We start from the raw sequence: 19,267 nt of genomic DNA, 5'->3' as shown, positions 1-19,267 counted from the left end.
AAATCAATATAAAAATATAATCTTTTTTTTCATTTTACTGATAAATGTACTATTTCTACCGCAAAAAGATAAAAATAACAAAAGTAATATGAGGTTTTGAATTCAGTAATGTCACATACGAGAGCAGCGCTCGCGCGCGGAGGGGATGTGACGTCAGAGAGGCGCGCCTCCCTCCGCTCTCTCACTAGTCGTTGAATTTCGATGAAAAACGGGAGAAAGTCACAGTCACATCGACACGCGAGCGGCGGATCGGGACTGTCACACACTCAGGTAACGATAAAACATCACGTTTGCTGTGGTTCAGAGCGCGAGCGACACTTCACACACTTTTGGCGCAGTCTAGAGAAAGTTTGTGATCAGAGAGAGTCCCGATCATCGATCACTGACGACCGATCATCGCTGTGTTCACACGGTTACGAGTCTCAGGCGCTTCATGTCTTCATATCCGTGTGTTTATACTCTTATCCGACACAGCAGCTGTGTGCTCACAGGGCGGGGCGCTGGCGCTGCTCGTGTGGGGCTTTTCCGCGGTTTCCGTGGTTCGTTTTTACTCTTTCTGTGTGTTTAAGTCGGTAATTTGATTGATCCTCCGCATCAGTGACGCGATAACGCTGCAGTGTAACGTCACGAGCGCGCTCATCTTCCTCAGTCACGTCACAGTCTTTATATGTGTGTGTGTGTGTGTGTGTGTGTGTGAGCTGATTGAACCTGGTGAAAAACTGGACACAAACCCACTATGGCGTGGTTTACTGTCAGATCATGAATCAGTATTGGGAAACATGTTCACGATCTTAAATCCAATCAAGTAATGTTGTTTAAATTTTTATAATCAAACTTTACAACCTGTAAAAATAATTTTCATTGTTTCAAAGCAACTTTACAGAAAATCATGATGTCAGTGTTTATAATATCTTCATTTATCAGAGTTGATAAAATAGTTTACATTTTGCGACAAGATAAACAGATCCGAGATATGCTGTAGTGTATATATGGATTTATTCGATTGTAAATTTAAGTATATATAAGTATAAAAACTGAGGCGAGATGAAGTGACGGAGACATATTTAACAAGTTATGAAGTAAAATAACTAGCTTCCTCCACACCGCCATCGACTAAACTGAAATGTGGATTAGTTTTACGATCTCTTTATGAACTTTTTGAAGCGTCAAAGTGGTAGTTGTTGTCAATGGAGGGACAGAAATCTCTCGGATTTTATCAAAAATATCTTGACCTGTGTTGTGAAGATGAACGAAGGTCTCGCGGTTTGTAGATTAACATTGTCAGCCCTAAAATACAAAAACAAACATTACAGCTGAGCTGAAATTTGAGAGCTAACCTGTTTGGTGCAGGGTTATTATCATTACCTCAAACTATAAACATAAAAACATGTTCCTAACTTGAAAGAAAGTAAACATTAGCTGAAATAAAATATAACGCATCGTCTGTCATCTTCGTTTAGTTTAAGCTGAAGCATCAAATAAGGATCTAATAACACGTAAAAACATTAAAGTGAAAATACAGAAATATAAAAATGTTAACAGGAACTGTACTAGTACACGAATGAGACTGAAATAACGTTGATTTGATCTTAATCATTATTTACAAAGAGTTTTTAAACAGGTTTTTCAAAAAGTGTTTTAGTTTTATGATTTTATAAATATCTTTGTGTTTGGTGAGTCGCACCACATGACCAGATCCCGCCGTAAAAACAGAGACTCACTGACTAAATGAATTTAATTTGAATGAAGTCATTGATGACTGGTGTTATTTTGGTATTAGGGCGGGTTGAGTCGCTGGTTAATCGTGTGTGTGTGTGTGTGTGTTCATGATGTGTGACGCTGAAAAACATCAGACGCTGCTGCAGGTGTGTGTGTGTGTGTAGCGCTGCATCAGTCCACTCAGCTGTCAATCACTGACCTCATCAGCCGACCAATCAGATTCAGGCAGCCTCGTCAGCGCACCAATCAGACACTGCAGGATCTCCTCGAGTTTATTGTTGACTCTGGTGTGTGAGAACTCTTGTTTCATTCATTTCAGTACTGAGAATCTGAGACTGAAGGCCGTTCACACCAAGAACCAGAACTATATCGGCGTCCGCACCAGCGGACGATAACGTTCTGCTTATTATGAGCACGCTCTCGTCTCGTTAAATGCTCGAGCTCGTTACAGCAGGATGGATTCTGATTGGCTGTCAGTGTTTTTATTGCTCATCAGCTGGATAAAATCGTGTTATAGCTGTGGTGTGATCTCTGCTATTCTTTAATATTGAGAAGGGTTTTCATCTTTACAGCAACAGTTGATTACCTAAAGTAAAACTCCATATGGAAATGAATGTTTAACGCTAAATGATCAATCCTATGGGAGAAATCAATGGTGAAGATGCTTCTGGAACAGGAAACACTAATGCGCTGTATTGAATCACATGACTTGAAGAGGTTTTCATGCAGTGACAGTCAGTGAGTTCTTCAGGAGATGATCTTCTGTGTTCAGCAGTCATACAGGTGTGTGTGTGTGTGGCTTAGGGCATGTTCCCGCATCAGTGTGTTGTTGTTGTTGTTGTGTGAAGCACATGTGACGCTGTTGTTCTGCTCACTGAACACAATGAAGACTCAGCTGTGATTGACCAGCAGTTTCTCTCACACTGCACAGAGAAGGGTTGTGGGTAACGAGAGCGCTGTTCATTTACTCCTCCACCTACATTTCCTGCCGGTACTGAGACTCGAACCCGCGACCTTCGGGTTACAAGTCTGACTCTCTAACAATTAGGCCACAACTGCCACCGTTAAGCACCGAAAACTAATCTTTATTTCATAAGTTGTATACAAACTTTAAACTGCAAAATAGGATGAATATGTAATCAAGTGCTTATATCTCTAGAGTTATTTTTATTTTTTATGGACACAACATTTTTCCTGAGGGAAATGTGACGTTACGTGACTCGCGCTGTTTTATTGACATCTTTCGGTGGTTGAAACACTGATTGATTGATCACATGACACATGATTGATTTCAGTATGCTGTACTGTACCTTCTGATGTTCATTCATGTTTATTTGCTGCTAGTAGTAAAGAGGAAGAGATGAACGGTTCATGATCTATCAGCACACATTAAAGACACAAAAACACATTAATTGATGAATTTAGTAAAGGTCAAAGGTCATTTTTACCATGAAAAAAAAAAAAAAGTTTTTACCAAAAGATCAAAACCCTTTTTAAATTGTCCATTTAGGTCTTTAATATACTGTATTAATGTGCTCTAACAGAAATTTTAAGAAAATTGCCTTGTTTATCCACAATATATCAGGTAAGCAACAATGCTTAAATTACATTTTCAACCAACCATATTTCATGCTTCGATATGTTCAATATGTTGTTATTAAATATATTCTTTGAGAGATTATATTTCAAGTTTTGACTCCAAATGTCACATCCATAACGCTGGAATTGCCCTAGTGATGAATTTGAGACTTTTAGTAGGAGCAACAAATCATGTTTAGTGCACTTAAATTCACGTATTGACTGAAAACAGCACAGACTGAAAGATCCATTCTTGAGAGTTAAGTTCAGTAAAATGAGAAATAAAAATCGAGGAATCGCTATCCAGCTGTAGCGTCCACACAGCTGACACGTTTACCTGTTGTGATGTGTTTTCAGACTGAAATTGGCCAATTCATGCGTTTCTTCTCCACCAATGAAAATAGCTGTACATATAAACATGAAGTGCATGTCAGAGCAGAAGTGATTGCATTATATCGTTTTAAAAGAGTGAAATGTGTATCACATGACGTTTGTGAGGCTAAGCATCTTGACAATGTGACATTCCTGTGATCTCACGTAAGAAACATGCACAGACACGAACACACGGATATATTTATATCAGCAGCGGCGAGCTGAAGAACAATCTCTATTGTGTGTTTGGACGAGAGAGCGCAGCGAACAGATGTTCAGCTCCAGACCGCTGTGATTCTCAGTGAACTGGACGTGACTGTCCCTTTAAGAGCCTCACCTTCTAGAAGTTTCTGTGTTCCTCTTTCCCACTGTGAAGTAATCTGATTATGTAATATTGTTTGAGTCTCTAAATCGTGGAAAGTATGAGTTTGCTCAGTGTGTGATAAAGCGGCTCAGGAACGCCGCTGGAGGAATGGCAGGAATGTCCGTCACTTCCCTGGAAAGTGTGGCGCTGGTCTTCAGCTCACGGGTGAAACACGTCTTGAGGGAAACTGAAACACAACACACAGTTTTCTGTTCATGTTTTCAGCCCTTTTCTCTTCCAGATGAAGTTTCAGTGCTGCAGCTCTATCCAGTCATAAGAATCCAGTCATAAAAATGGAATTTACTGTATAACAGAATTGGTCACACATTATTGTGTTAAATTCATGTTCCTCATAATCATGAATCAGAATATCTTCTCCTCCCTTTTGCAGCTTCTCTTCTCTGATGACGAGGGCGGGGCAACCTGTCAGTCACATGAGATCCACCAATAGCAAACCACAACCATCCAATCAATTCCCCACAGACAAAATCAAGCCCCGCCCTACATTTGTTCTTGTTTGTGAAGCGTTTCACTCGGATATACGGCACAATAGAGAAGAAAAGATCAGCACAACTTCAGTTTCATGCTGACTTTTAAATTTAGTTTGAGATATTCAAGAAATAATCACAATTTTTCATCTGTGTTATAATATAAACTGTAAACATCTGCCGTGCAGCACTGTGTTTGCTAAAAAATTCAAGGAATTGTTACATTTTCATTTGATTATATTTAAAAGTTTAATTTGTTAATGGTTTATGCCTTAATTTGTTAAGCATAATTTATGATTATAAATTTGTATTAAATAATTTCAAAGTAAAATAATTTTTATAACTTAAAAGTTTAGTCATAACATTTTTATTGGGCATTGAAATTTTTTATATTAAATTATTAAATTGTAAAAGTTTTTTGAATTCTATTGACTTTTTGATTAAATTTAATTAATTTAAACGGTATCCAGAAATATTAAAATGGGAATAAAACAAAAAAATAAAACTCATAGGGCACTAAAATGTCATTTTTGTTAAACTTTTATAAATTAAAGTTAAATTCTTAAACTATACTTAAAGTTTTATTATTTCAATTAATTAGACATCAAAGCTGAATTTTCAGCATCATTACTCCAGTCGTCAGTGTCACATGATCCTTCAGAAATCATTCTAATATGATGAGCTGCTGCTCAAGAAACATTTATGATTATTATCAATGTTGAAAACAGTTCATATTTTTGTGGAAACTGATACATCAGGACTCTTTGATGAACAGAAAGTGTTTATTTGTCTGTCATGTTGTCGTTTCAGCCATGTCAGACTTCCACGACTCTCTGGTCGACGTCTCCAGCGACAGCTTCTGGGAGGTACGTATCTCTCGTCAGTCACTGCGCGTGTTCGTTTCCCCGTTAGTGTCGCGTGTCTGTAACGCTTCTGTGTGTCTGTCCGTTAGGTGGGGAACTACAAGCGCGTGGTGAAGCGCGTGGATGATGGGAACCGGCTGTGCAACGACCTGATGAACTGCCTTCACGAGCGCGCGCGTATTGAGAAGAGCTACGCGCAGCAGCTGAGCGAGTGGGCCAAACGCTGGAGGCAGCTCGTGGAGAAAGGTGCATTCTCATCACCACCGACTCATTTCTCTCCAGAAATCCGCTTCATCTGAAGGACGTTTCGTGATGGTCACTAGTTAGGCTGCTGAGTGACCTCATTTCCCCTAAACACTCTGTGTGCACTAAAAAGGGCTGCTGATGGGATTGTGAATCATCTGAGGGAGCCTTATAATGAGGAAGTGGAAGTGGATCAGTGCTTCTCAAGACCGGGAACTTATGTGACGCTTTTTGTATGTGTGTGTGTGTGTGTGTGTGTGTGTGAAAGCTGCTTCCGCAACCATCACTGAACGTCAAGCTGTTCCTATCATCTCATGATGTAGTCAGTCACCCTTCCACCCGCTGACGACGCCCCTGTTTACGAGTCACGACAGGCTTCGTTAGCTCTGAGCGCTACATTTCAAGCACTGTTGATCATGTATGTCAGTTGTTCTTTCTAAAAAAAATAAATAAATATATGACTAGATTATGAAGAAGAATGAACTGCTGCAACAGAACGTCAGGCAGATCATCTGTATGTGTGTGTCTCGTCCAATCAGAATCTAGAGGCGGAACTTAAGTTTGAACTGGAGTGATTCATAATTTTAGACCAATTCATTCACTTCTTATGAATCATCTGATCTTTTGCTTTGAGTCTGTCAAGATACAACTCAAAAAATGATCGAATGAGATGAAGCACCTTTGACAAGAATTCACTAATACTCTTCCTGAGTTATATTGACTCCTGAGTAGAACCTATCGCTGCAATCTAAGATAAAGAGAGCATTCATTTATCAATAACCATGACTGAATTTGACTTATTTTGGTTAGTTATTTAGGGTTTTTAGACCTGCATGAACATAAATCTATTCAGAAGCCGACCGGTGTTTTTATTGGCAGCCTCCTCCCGTCCCGTGATATCTGCTTTTTCTTCTCACACAAATCTTTCACAAATGCTTCCTGAACCTACTAGAATTAGGTTAGTAATGTTCATAAATGCAAAAGCGATAACTTTACCATATGAAAATCATTCAATTAAAATCTTTTACTAATTTCACTTTGATCTAATTGGTTAACCATTAATTTTGTTATGTATTATTATGATAAATACTTAATATTGTTGAAGAACTTAAAAGAACACAAAACCTTTGGATTTTTTTCGTGCCAACTAACATTTTGAAAATATATGAACATTTTGATAAATCAGAAGATTTACGTCAGAACGGCTTTGTAAATAAGGCCCATGTTTCCTGATTGATAATAATGATGATTCAAATGACTTTGCAGCAGGTGTTCGGGAAAGTAAAGTTTGTCCAGAGTTGCTGCTTTCTGATAAGGTGCCGTGATCTTTGATTTGGTCATGTGCCGTTATCTTGCTTTCTGATAATGTGCATTATCTTGGATTCATAACATTCCTGTATCCAGGTCGCAGCTCCATTAGATGAATCAATCCTTCGCACAGTGTTGTGAAAGTTGCTCGCTGACCTGTGTGTGTGCTTGGTTTCGATCGCGCACACACAGCTGTCTTGTGGCTTCTGGTGTTAGCTTCATATCATTGTTTAGCTAAAGGCCATATTTAAATGTGATACTGAGGAAGAAGCAAGTCAACACAGAAATGTTTCCATGTGTACTGGCTTTCGTCGCACTTTTCTGCTCATACTTCAGATCTTCAGAGGTTTTGTGCTAAATTTCCTGGGATTAGAATTGTTTATAATTATGTATTGTAAATGTATTTCAAATCAATATTTAAATCAAAACCACATGATGATGTGTTAATGACTAGCCCAAGTGTTATCAGTGATGAAAGGCTTAATTTCTACAAGCTTTCATAGTGTGAATAAGAGAGCTAAGCAATGTAAAAATGCAAAATGAACGTACGATGTGACGACACAAAACATGCATTTAGAGTGTATGCTTCCGTAGATTAGTAGTATTTTGTTATAGATGAGTCTTTCAGGTTGGGCTGAATACTCTTACTAACGTGTCCAGATGAGCGTGCCGCCCTTCGCTGGACTACTTCGGTTTTCTGTGGTGCAGCTCTGAGAATAGTAATGAGAATGTCAGCGGGCCCAGTACCAAACCCTGGGGGACTCCTGAGAAACTCGGATCTGTTGTTGTTTTTGTGTTCTGTTTGTGACCCAGAGTTGTTCACGAGTCTCAAGTCAGGACAACATCTGGTTGATGCAGCACAAAGACAGCAGAATCTATCTAAACATCTGCGTTGTCTCCTGTAGGGCCTCAGTATGGGACGGTGGAGCGAGCATGGTTTGCTCTGATGACCGAGGCCGAGAAGGTGAGCGATCTGCATATGGAGGTGAAGGCTGCTCTGATGGGCGAGGACTTTGAGAAAGTCAAGAACTGGCAGAAAGATGCTTACCACAAACAGATGATTGGTGGCTTCAAGGAGACCAAAGAAGCAGACGATGGCTTTCGCAAGGCACAGAAACCCTGGGCCAAGAAACTCAAGGAGGTACAATCACACTCACACCAACTGCACTCTGCCAGCAAAGACAGGCTTAAAGCTGTCCGTAAGCTTCAGTTCCTGTGTGTACAGTTAGCAAAGCCTCTTTTAAATATGGGTGTGTCCAACCTATTTGCACATGAGGATATTTAGTAAATCTACCACAGCACACCCACAAAGCATGCACTCGATTTGTTAGAATGTGCTACATTTGATCAGTGCAGAATCATTTGAGGAACATCTGTGAATTTTTTTAAATTTATTTTCTTATTTACTGTACTCATCACCAAACCAGCAGGGCTGAAATCATTCCACTTCCAATTACATCAAAAAAATTCCTTAAAAATCATTCTACTTCTAATTCCTTAAATTTTTAAATTCCTTAAATTTGTTTTTAATAAAATCATTTTGACTTCTGATTCCTTATAAAAAAAAATCCTTAATGAAATCTGATTCTTTAAAAAAAAAAAAGTCCTTAAAAATTGTACAATAATCATTTTTAGTTAAAAAAAAAAACACTTAAATTCCTTGAAAAAAATCTACTTCTGATTCCTTAAAAAAATCATTTAAAATTTATTTTGTTCCTCTAGTCACTTTGCATAAAACATATATGAAAATAAATAAGAATGTAAATAGGACCATTACACCTCCCAGTGCAGTCATGTGATCGAAGTTATACATGGTTATGCTTTTGAGGGCTTAGCGTAAATTTGCATTTTATCTGTTCTGTGAAGTATGAAAGAAGGGTGTGTCCAGATGAGCGTGTTGCCCTCCGCTGGTCTGCTTTGGTTTTGTGTGGTGAGGCTCTGAGAATAATAATGAGAATGTCAGCGGGCCCAGTAGCGAACCCTGGGGCACTCCTGAGAAACTTGTTTTTGTGTTCTGTTTGTGACCCAGAGTTGTTCACAAGTCTCATGTCAGGACAACATCTGACTGATGCAGCACAAAGACAGCAGAATCTATCTAAACATCTGCGTTGTCTCCTGTAGGGCCTCCGATTGTGCTACATTTGATCAATGCAGAATCATTTAAAGAAGACCTATGAATCAATTTCCATTTGTTTTATTATTCACTAAACCAGCAGGTCCGAAATCATTCCGCTTCCGATTCCATTAAAAAAATTTCTTAAAAATCATTCTACTTCTGATTTCTTAAAATTTCTTAGTGAAATTATTCTTCATCTGATTCCTTAAAGTCCTTAAAAAAATGTAAATAATTTTACTTTTGATTTAATTAAAAAAAGTAATTCAACATCTGATTCCTTAAAATCATCTTTTTAAATCTTTTTTAAAAATGACAAATTGCTTTTGTTCTTCTAGTCGCTTCGCATAAAACATGTATGAAAATAAATTAGAGCGTAAATAGGACCATTACACCTGTCAGTACCGTCATGTGATCGAAGTTTTACAAGGTTATGCTTTTAAGGGCTTAGTGTAAATTTGCATTTTATCCATTCTGTGAAGTATGCAAGAAGGGTGTGCCCACAATCCCCTCTGTATCTGTTGAAGTTCTCCGACGCAGTAGATTACAATGTTGCAGTATATTTGTTACAGGTGGATGTGATGAAGAAGGCGTACCACACCGCCTTTAAGGAGGAGAAGGCGGCCGCCAGCCGAGAGAGCACCAGTAAACTGGAGAACAACAACCCGGAGGTTCAGAAGAAGCTGCAGGAGAAAGGTGGAGAAGTGCCAGCAGGAGGTTCAGAAGGTCAGGTCACTGTTTTCCCTCTGTTGGTTTCTCAAACCAGCCTCTCTCTCTTCTGTTGTTCCTGTAAGTCTTCCTTATGTAAACGAGCTCTGCTGTGATTGGCCAACCGCTTCACTTGTGAAATGAGTGAATTCTAAGAGTCTGAACACTGGCTTGTAAGATGTATATATGCGGACATGTGCTTTCTGTCTTTCTGAATGAGAGTTTGTGCAGCTTTTTCCACTGGAGAGGAAGTTTTGAGTTGTGAAAGTTATGCTATGCTAATATATAGAACATCAATCTCTTATTTCAAAAGAGCGAGACGCTTCCTGTGTTTCATCACATGAGCCCTGTAATGTCTTGTATTTTGATCATGTTTGGAGATGAAGCGCTATGAGAGGTGTCTTAATTTGCTTGTGTCTGAAGGTTTGGTCAAAGTCTCTTTCGAGGGAAGTCAGCTATTTCACTCCTGCAGGACCAACTCATGCCCACTCGAAAGGGAAATACTGAAATCTCTAGAACTGAGTCCCAAATTCACATTCAAATAACATTTCAAACACGATAAAATGTCATGAACTGCCTCATAAATGTTGTTTCGTAACACTTAAGGGTCCAGTTCTCACTATTAACTACCTTACTAACTATTAATAAGCAGTAATTAGGAGTTTATTGAGGCAAAATCATAGTTAATAGTGGTTAAAAAATATCACATGATGAGGAGTGTCTTCACGCGCATCAACAACAACATTTCTTTCTGCCATTTTTTCCATCACCAACCATATTGGAGAGAACTACTATTGCTTCTCTGTACCTGTTGTGGAAGTCCCAAATACGGCAAGCCAAACGCTGACATGTCTCGAGTTGAAATTTTTCAACTTGCGCGGCAAATATCACACGTTCGCGGCAATCGTGTTGCCCAATTTATGTTGCACGGTGTGAATTCGCATCTATTACTGCCTCTTTTTTTTTTTTTTTTTGACTTTGTATGTAATCTACTCGTGCAAGTAATTAAATTCGTTAAATTGTGCACACCATTATGCTCAAATACCATCAAAAAGTTCAATAACAAGCAAATAAGCAGCTGTTGTGATGCGATGACTTTACAAAGTGCTGATTGGCACTTTTATTTAGAAGGCGGGACTTATTCCACCCAGCGTTCCCTCAGTAGGTATATGTACAGCTTGTGGTTCGGTGTTTCAGACTATGAGAGGTGTCTGGTAATATCTCTTGTGATTGTGTGTTCCAGACTAAGGAGCGCTACGAGAAGTCTCTGGAGGATCTGGAAAAGGTGACGCCTCAGTACATGGAGAACATGGAGCAGGTGTTTGAACAGTGGCAGCAGTTTGAGGACAAGAGACTGCGCTTCTTCAAGGAGCTGCTGCTCAGCGTCAAGCAGCACCTCGACCTCTCCTCCAATCACAAGTGAGAACCTCACCACTGTCGTCGGGACCGTATATCTGTGTGGGGCAGGAACTGGTTTGAGGCCTCAGGGCGGCTCTTGCTGGTTTGTCGTCATTTGCATAGACAAGCACAGGAGCGCTGTTATTGTTCAGAAACCAGCATGCAAAGCCCTGGGATGAGTCACCCTCACGCAAACCCTCTAGCTGTGATAGTTTGATTAGTTCTCAGTGTTTGGCACAGGATCTGACATGTCTCTCTCCTCAGGTACCAGACGGTGTATAACACACTAGAAGACACCATCCAGGCAGCCGACGCACAGGAAGACCTCAAGTGGTTCCGCTCCAACCACGGGCCTGGCATGCCCATGAACTGGCCTCAGTTTGAGGTACACACACACACACACACACACACACACACACACACACACACGCGCTCTTCTGTGTGGCTAGACAACCTTAAGCAGCTCCAAACATGTACGACTGTCTTCTGTGGATCACAGAAGGAGACATTCAAGCTGCTCCTTTACGTACAGTGAAAGAGAACGGGGCTAATGAATGCCAGAAATGACACAAAACACAACAACAGTGTCATAACAGCAGTTCATATGACAGATCATATGATGCCGGAGTTACCTCCTAAAGTCATACAATACCATGTGTGTGGAACAGGCTGAAATTTAAGACGTTACACACTGAAAATCTCATTCATTCGTTGCACCAGCACTGGTCTGAAAACACAAACACAAATGAGTTTTGAGAGCGCTGGTGGAGGGAAAGATTTCCAGTGCATATCATGAGATTCACAGTCATAATTATGAGATAAAAAGTTGATATCGAAATAAAAAGTCAGTCAAGAGAAACATAATTATGAAGAAAAGGTCTAAATTATGAGAAACTTAAGTCATAATTATGAGGTAAAAAGTCAAAATAATGAGATATTAGGTGAAAATTATGAGATAAAAAGAGCAAACCATAAGAAACTGTTAGAATTATGAGGAAAAGGTCTCAAATATGAAATTTAATATTTATGAGATAACTCCAAACCATGGAAAACGTAATTATAAAGAAAAAGTAAAAATTATGAGAAACTAAGTAATAATTATGAGATGATAACTTCAAAACATGAAAAGCATAATTATGAGGAAAAAGTCTAAATTGAGATATTAGGCAAAAATAATGAGATAAAAAGACCAAATCATAAGAAACTGTTATAATTATAAGGAATAAGTCTTAAAAATTAGATTTAATAGGATATTAGATATTTAGTCATAATTATGAGATAACTCCAAATCATGAGAAACATAATTATGAAGAAAAAGTCTAAATTATGAGAAACTAAGTCATAATTATGAGGTAAAAAGTCAAAATAATGAGATATTAGTTGAAAATTATGAGATTTAAAAAAAAAAAAAACAAATCATAAGAAACTGTTATAATTATGAGGGGGAAAAAAAGTCTAAAATATGAGATTTAATATATATTAGATATTTAGTCATATTTATGAGATGATAACTCCAAATCATGGAAAATGTAATTATGAAGAAAAAGTACAAATTATGAGAAACTAAGTCATAATTATGAAGTAAAAAGTTGAAAAAAATGAGATATTAGGTGAAAATTATGAGATTAAATAATAAGAAACTGTTATAATTATGAAGAAGCAGTCTAAAATATGAGATTTAATAGATATTAGATATTTAATCATAATTATGAGATGAAAAGTCAAAATTATGAGAAGTCATTATGAAAGAAGTCAAAATATAATTATAAAGTTTAAATCATGAAATATTAAGTCCTAATTATTAGTAAAAAAGTCTAAATTGTCATATTTATGAGGTAAGAAGTTGAAATGAGATATTAGGTAAAAATTATGAGATGAAATAATAAGAAACTGTTATAATTATGAGGAAGTAGTCTAAAATATGAGATTTAATATACATTTAGTCATAATTTATGAGATAAACGGACACTGAAATGGTCATTGATTCATTTCAGCAGGATCATGTCAATGACGTCACAGTATTGGTGTAAAAACACAAGCACAAAAGAGTTTCAACACATAACATCTTAAATGTCAGTCTGTTCCTCACACATAACATCACATGACTTAAGTGTCATATGGGCGACTTCTATGACACTGACATGTGTTTTTGTCATTTTGGAGCCTGATCTCCATCCACAGCTGTTTACACATGAATCAGGACAGACAGGAAGCGCTGACGGTGTGTGTTTGTGTTGTAGGAGTGGTCCACGGACTTGAATCGAACGCTCAGTCGGCGAGAGACCAAGAGGAAACCCGCTGATGGAGTCACTCTGACGGGAATCAGTCAGACCGCAGAGCAGGTCTCGAAGGCCAGCAGCAGGTAACCAGAACTAAACCAGTGGTCTCGTGTTCGCAGACGAGTGTGTTAGTGTTGAGCTGGAGCGTGTGCGCATCTGTGTTTGAAGTGCTTGAGTGACGACAGGAGCTTTTCTGACGAGGTTCATCCAGGAGTTGAGGCAGCATCTTCATCATGACTGATCATTTAAACACCAGATCAGATGTCTGTCCAGCACAAAGTCAGATGCTTTCTCCTCGTTCACTCTGACATTTGACCTCTGGTTTCCTGTTCCCAAGCCACTGCTGGAGTACACACACGTCCTCACTCACGATCTGAATTAGTTAGAGTACTTAAAGCGGCTATATGTACGAATTTTCAGGTGTTAATCTCCTTTTTTATTGCCAATGTGTGAACCGCTTGTAACAAAACTTAAAAAACAAGACTTCCCCGACTTCCTATGTTGTAGACTGATTTTTACGTGAAGGACTCGGGGTTGGTTTCGTCGGGAAAATCAAAAGTATGTGACGTTTACCCACGCTCCCGAGAGCCTCTCTTCTGTTCAAACGAATGCTTATACGATGTTCAGGATAAAATGCAGAAAGAGCCGTTCTGTACTGTAAAGTCAGTGAATCACGCAAAGAAAAGGGATTGATTCAAACTAGAGTCTAGGGCTGTCACGAATGATTATTTTGCCAATCGAGTAATCTGTCGATTATTTTGACGAGTAATCGGATACTTTTTGTGGTGATACAAATAGACCTAAGCCTTTAAAATGACTTAAAATACATAACAATGAGACAATAATCAAAAGCAAGAAATCATATGGTTTATTGAACCACACTGTTAAAATACATCAACTTGTGTACATTATGTATTGTATCAAATGCCTGCAGAGGGCGCCAGCGGCCTGGTGATTGTTGTTGTTACAGTTCAGTTTACAGAACGATCAAATCCTTGTTTATTATTGGCAAAACAACATTTAATTCAAATGTTCACTTAATATTTGGTCACTGCATTTCTGTCGTAAGGAAACAGACACTAATTTCTTGAACAAGAACATGTGGAGTATATCAGGACCTTGAATCACGTTCAGTCTCTTGTACGTTACGTGAGCATGAGCAGTGAGTTACTGCTGCAGTTCACCTAACGGCCACCGGTGTCGCTACTAACAAGGGTTTCTGAATTCTACATACAGTCAAGAAATAAGAGTATAAGTTTCTGTGATGAAACACTGAGCTGTGATTTTGATCGTGTATCCAGTTCATTCTGAGAGAGGGATCAGATCGCTCTTACCTGCACTAAACACCACTCACCTGTGACACGAGACACTGTGTCGCCCGAGAGGATTCTGTCGTTTTGAACACATGGATGATAACTCAAAATGATTCCTGTCATATTGTCTGTTTCCTCTCCATGTGCTCAGTAAATGATGTCAGTAGTGATTCGAAGTGAAGGAGCGGAGAGAAACAGTTTAAAGTGCTCTCTGAGCAGAGAGATGGACGCAAGCCCGTTTCTGCCACAATCACTATTATGACAGTCATGAGAAGCTGTCATAATTATGAGTAATGAGATAAAAATTTGAAATGAGATAGTGAGTAATTACTAATTATATCATCATTTTGACTTTTAATCTAGTAATTATGAATTGGTTATAATTATTAAAGTCAAGATCATGATAGAAAAATGTGATTGTGTTTCTCATTATCAACTTGATTTCATAATTATGACTTTGTTTTTTAATATGTCAGCTTTTTATCCCATAATTACCTTTTCGTCTTTTGACTGAATGATGATTAGTTGAGTGCTGTAATTTTTCGAATGTTCTTCAGACAGTGTAATGCAGTGAAATGATGTGAAAAACCGAAACCACGAGCAGATCACGTGTCTGTTTCATACTGAAAGAGCAGCAGAAGCAGCAGCCTCTGTTAAAGCAGTGTGATCAGTCGCTGTATTAGACGTGAGAATGAGGCTCAGAGTCAGCTGTCATCACCGAAACGCTTGAGTGTGTGTGTGTGAGAACATGTGAAACCAGTTCTGTCAGTGTGGTGTCTGATACAGATCCTGCCTGAAGCGCGCCGGCGGTCTGTGAGTGTCTGTTAGCGCTAGTTGAGCTCACACGTTTGTGTTCGTCTGTGTGTGTGTGTGTGTGTGTGTGTGTGACGTAACGCTGTCTCTGTGTTGTTAGCGTGACTGTGGCCAGTAGCTCAGAAGCAGCTTGCTTAAACCCGTTCGAGGATGACGAGGATGAGGATGAAGAAGATTCGGCGGTGGCGGAGCAGCGGCCCGAGAGCAGCCCGCTCAGTGTCAAACGAGAGGAAGTGATGATAGCGCAAACGTTGGTGACCTGCACAGCTCTCCTCCTCTCTGTCTCTCTCCTCCTCCGGCCTCTGCTTGTGTTTGTTTCAGGAGTCTGTCTGTCTCTGCATGACCGCTGCGGTGAACCTGCACTGATACACACACAGATGAGTGCTGCTCACTCTCTCTCTCTCTCTCTCTCTCTCTCTCTCTCTCTCTCTCTCTCTCTCTCACACACGCACACACTCACGCACACACACACACACGCACGCACACCGTGTCCTGACCAGAAACACAGTCAAACTGAGCTTGATGAGAGTCGAGTCTCTCGCTCATTTTCAGAGTTCTTCTTATTATTACCAATTATTTTAAAAAGGTATTATTTCACATTTTATTTATTTTCATTTTAAAATAACAGTAATTATAATTTATTAGTAACTATTTATTAGTGATGATGTAATTTATTATACATTACTTATATATTATATTATCAATATATTATTTTAAATTATATTATTTTTATTTCTATTAAACAGTCAAAATAGTCAATTAATAGTAAACTAAATTATTTACATGAATTGTAATTTGTTAATATTATGTATTTTAAATTTTATAAATTTTATCTTTGCTAAACAGTCATTAGTAATTTTTAGAAGTAAATTGTTTATATTTTATACAAACATAAAAATATATTTTATATATATTATACAATGTTTATATTGTTGTTATATTGTTTTAAATTCTATTATAATTTCATATTTTTTTCATTTTTCATTTCAATTCAACAGTCAAGTAGTAAATATTATTTGTAGTAGTAAATTAATATATTATTATATATTTACATTATATTATAATTTCATAAATGTTTAATTTATTATGATTTCAATCAACAGTCATTATAGTAAAATAGTAGTAATTATTATTTGTGATAGTAAAGTCAATTAATGTATATTATTTTAAATTGTATTATAATTTCATATTTTTATTCATTTATTCTCATTGTAACCAGTCATTATAGTTTAGTAGCAATTATTAGTAGTACTGAAGTTATTATATTTTGTATATATTATGTTATTTTAAATTATGCTATAATTTATATAATTTATATTTTAGATTGTTGTTTATTTATTTAATTTTATTTTATTTTAACCAGTCATTATTGAAGTGGTGGTTATTATTATTATTATTAGTAATAGTAATAGTAAATTATTGTATTATATTATGTATTAAAATCATCATAATTTATTTATTCATTTTAATTTTAACTACACGGTAATTAACAGTCATTATAGTCAAGTAGATTCAAAACGTTTAATAAACATTTAACAATTTAAAATGACCTTTTAAAGTTCAGTGTGCATTTAGTCTGGCTCTGACTAAATGAACAGAAGGAAAGTGATTTTCAGATGGTCATGTGACTGCAGTTGTCTGGTCGGGACACGCGGAGCGTCTGAATGTGAACACAAACGCCAGTGATGTTTGTCCGGTGGGTGTGGCATGTTGGCGTCCTGTTCCTCCTCCTCACAGCTCTGAGACGCTCACTCTTCCCGCTGTGGTCCGGCCGCCTGTCCCGCTCTGTCGCTGGGCTTGTGTCACAGGGTTCTGTCTATTACATGTGTCCTGTTTCCTGTCCTCTCAGAGCTAGTGTCGTGGAGAAGACGACGGTCGATGGCTCGGACGAGGAAGCGGGGAATCCCTTCGCCTCCGCTAACGCCAACGGCAATCCGTTCGAGGACGAGCCGTCTTCCCCGGAAGTGTCGGTGCCAGTGCGCGCGCTGTACGACTACGAGGGCCAGGAGCAGGACGAGCTGAGCTTCAAAGCAGGTACTGGACCAGGACTTCAGTGGAGTGAATGAGATTTCAGTCATGTATGATTTCACAAGTGACGTGTGTGTGTGTGCAGGAGAGGAGTTCACGAAGATCGGCGAGGAGGACGAGCAGGGCTGGTGTAAAGGACGGCTGAGCAACGGCACCGTCGGACTCTATCCGGCCAATTACGTGGAAGACATGTAGTGAATCCGGCCCGTATGACTGTAGACGTCAGCACTGTTACCGCTTCACACACTTAAACCCAGCGGCATGATGGGAAACAGTGCCTCACTTCAATCATACTACATTCAATATAAATCAGAGTCCGACCTTAGCCAATAGAAGGACATTTTTGCTCAACGCTGACCAGCCGTTCATCCCGAGGAGGAGAACCAGCGTGGATCAGTCATCTGACATTTTAGAGATATTTTACCAATGCTGTTTGCTTTTAGGAACGTAATCCATGCAGATCTGAATGGTTTTATCACAATGACCCTTCTGTAAGCCTGACCTCTGACCTCCCAGGCCATCGAGACTGCGCTGTGTACTTTTATTTTCATTTTTTAGGAACGGGTCCGTCAGCTTCAGCTGGACCTTGACGTGCACACTGGACGACATGCTGTAGTTACACTCGTGAAAGCGCATATCCTATCTATAGATGTGTGTGTGTGTGTGTGTGTGTGTGTGTGTGTGTGTGTGTGTGTGCGCGCGTGAGTTCTCCTGTCCTTCAGTGCACAGATGCTGTGATCACGATGAGAATGTATTCTGAGCGTTACGCCGTATGAATGTTGACACGAGCTGATTGTTGTGTACAGATGAGTCGACGCCCAAGCCTTCCCGCCTCTCAGGTGTCATGACGGCGTCCGCATGGATGCTGTTCGCTGCGTGTGATCGCGCTGCCGTGTTTTTCACGTATGTGCAGCGACGTAACGAAGCCAAAATGGATAGAATGAGTTTTTAACATTGCTGTTCGCGTCAGGTGACTTGTTTGATGTCACATGGCAAAACTCAGTTACACAGTTGGAGTTTATTTACTTTTGTATATTGTCGAGCTGGCAATAAATGAATTGAAGTTCCATTTGTTGAGTTGTTTTTTCTTAAATTTCATCCGTATTTTTCTATATATATTTCCAATTATGAGGAAAAAATGAAAATATTTATGAATTAAAACAGAAAATAATAAATATGGGTCATTCTACAGAATTGGTTCAAAGTCAGAGTTGGAAACGTACTGAAAATGTTTTTCCACAAATGTTGTATGTATGCAAATTGTATAATATCCAACATTTCTAGTAATTATACAGTTAATTCTCATATTGTATTTTCAGAAAGTTTTGGAATATTTTTCCTCGCCCCAAATTTGTCACTACCGAAACACAATAATTAATAATTTAATAAGAAGGGTCACATTGACCTATTGAGATTTTGTTTACATCTACCTTGTTAATATATTTTTTTTTTGCTATTTTAAAAAAAAAAAAGTTTTCACAGGTAAATCAATAACAATTTTAACAATATTTCAAGTTTAATTTATGAGATTTGTTGTATTTTGAATCCAGTCTTTCTTTGTAAAACTCATAAAGTTTATCAAACTGATTTCAAAGTGAAGGATTCATGAGTTTAAATAAACATTGAACCAAACACTATAATAACATTTTAGTTGATCATTCAATATACTTTATTTTTGAC

The 19,267-nt window shown here is 38.3% G+C and overlaps 1 protein-coding gene across 1 annotated transcript; it reads left to right on the top strand.

Annotated features, from left to right (window-relative positions):
• The first annotated feature begins 112 nt into the window (after window positions 1–112).
• Window positions 113–18,656, top strand: pacsin2 (protein kinase C and casein kinase substrate in neurons 2). Its single transcript, XM_051891803.1, is given in 12 exon segments — window positions 113–270; window positions 5,332–5,387; window positions 5,474–5,630; window positions 7,841–8,076; window positions 9,621–9,740; window positions 9,742–9,774; window positions 11,000–11,175; window positions 11,419–11,539; window positions 13,395–13,516; window positions 15,660–15,809; window positions 17,409–17,593; window positions 17,673–18,656. Coding segments are annotated over 11 exon segments (1,464 nt in total). The 5' UTR covers window positions 113–270; window positions 5,332–5,333; the 3' UTR covers window positions 17,783–18,656.
• Window positions 18,657–19,267: the final 611 nt, after the last annotated feature.

This window comes from Ctenopharyngodon idella, chromosome 4 (assembly GCF_019924925.1).
Source record: "Ctenopharyngodon idella isolate HZGC_01 chromosome 4, HZGC01, whole genome shotgun sequence".
NCBI lineage: Eukaryota > Metazoa > Chordata > Actinopteri > Cypriniformes > Xenocyprididae > Ctenopharyngodon > Ctenopharyngodon idella.
Note: the sequence above shows the minus strand (reverse complement) of the source record. Positions and strands in the feature narration are given on the sequence as shown.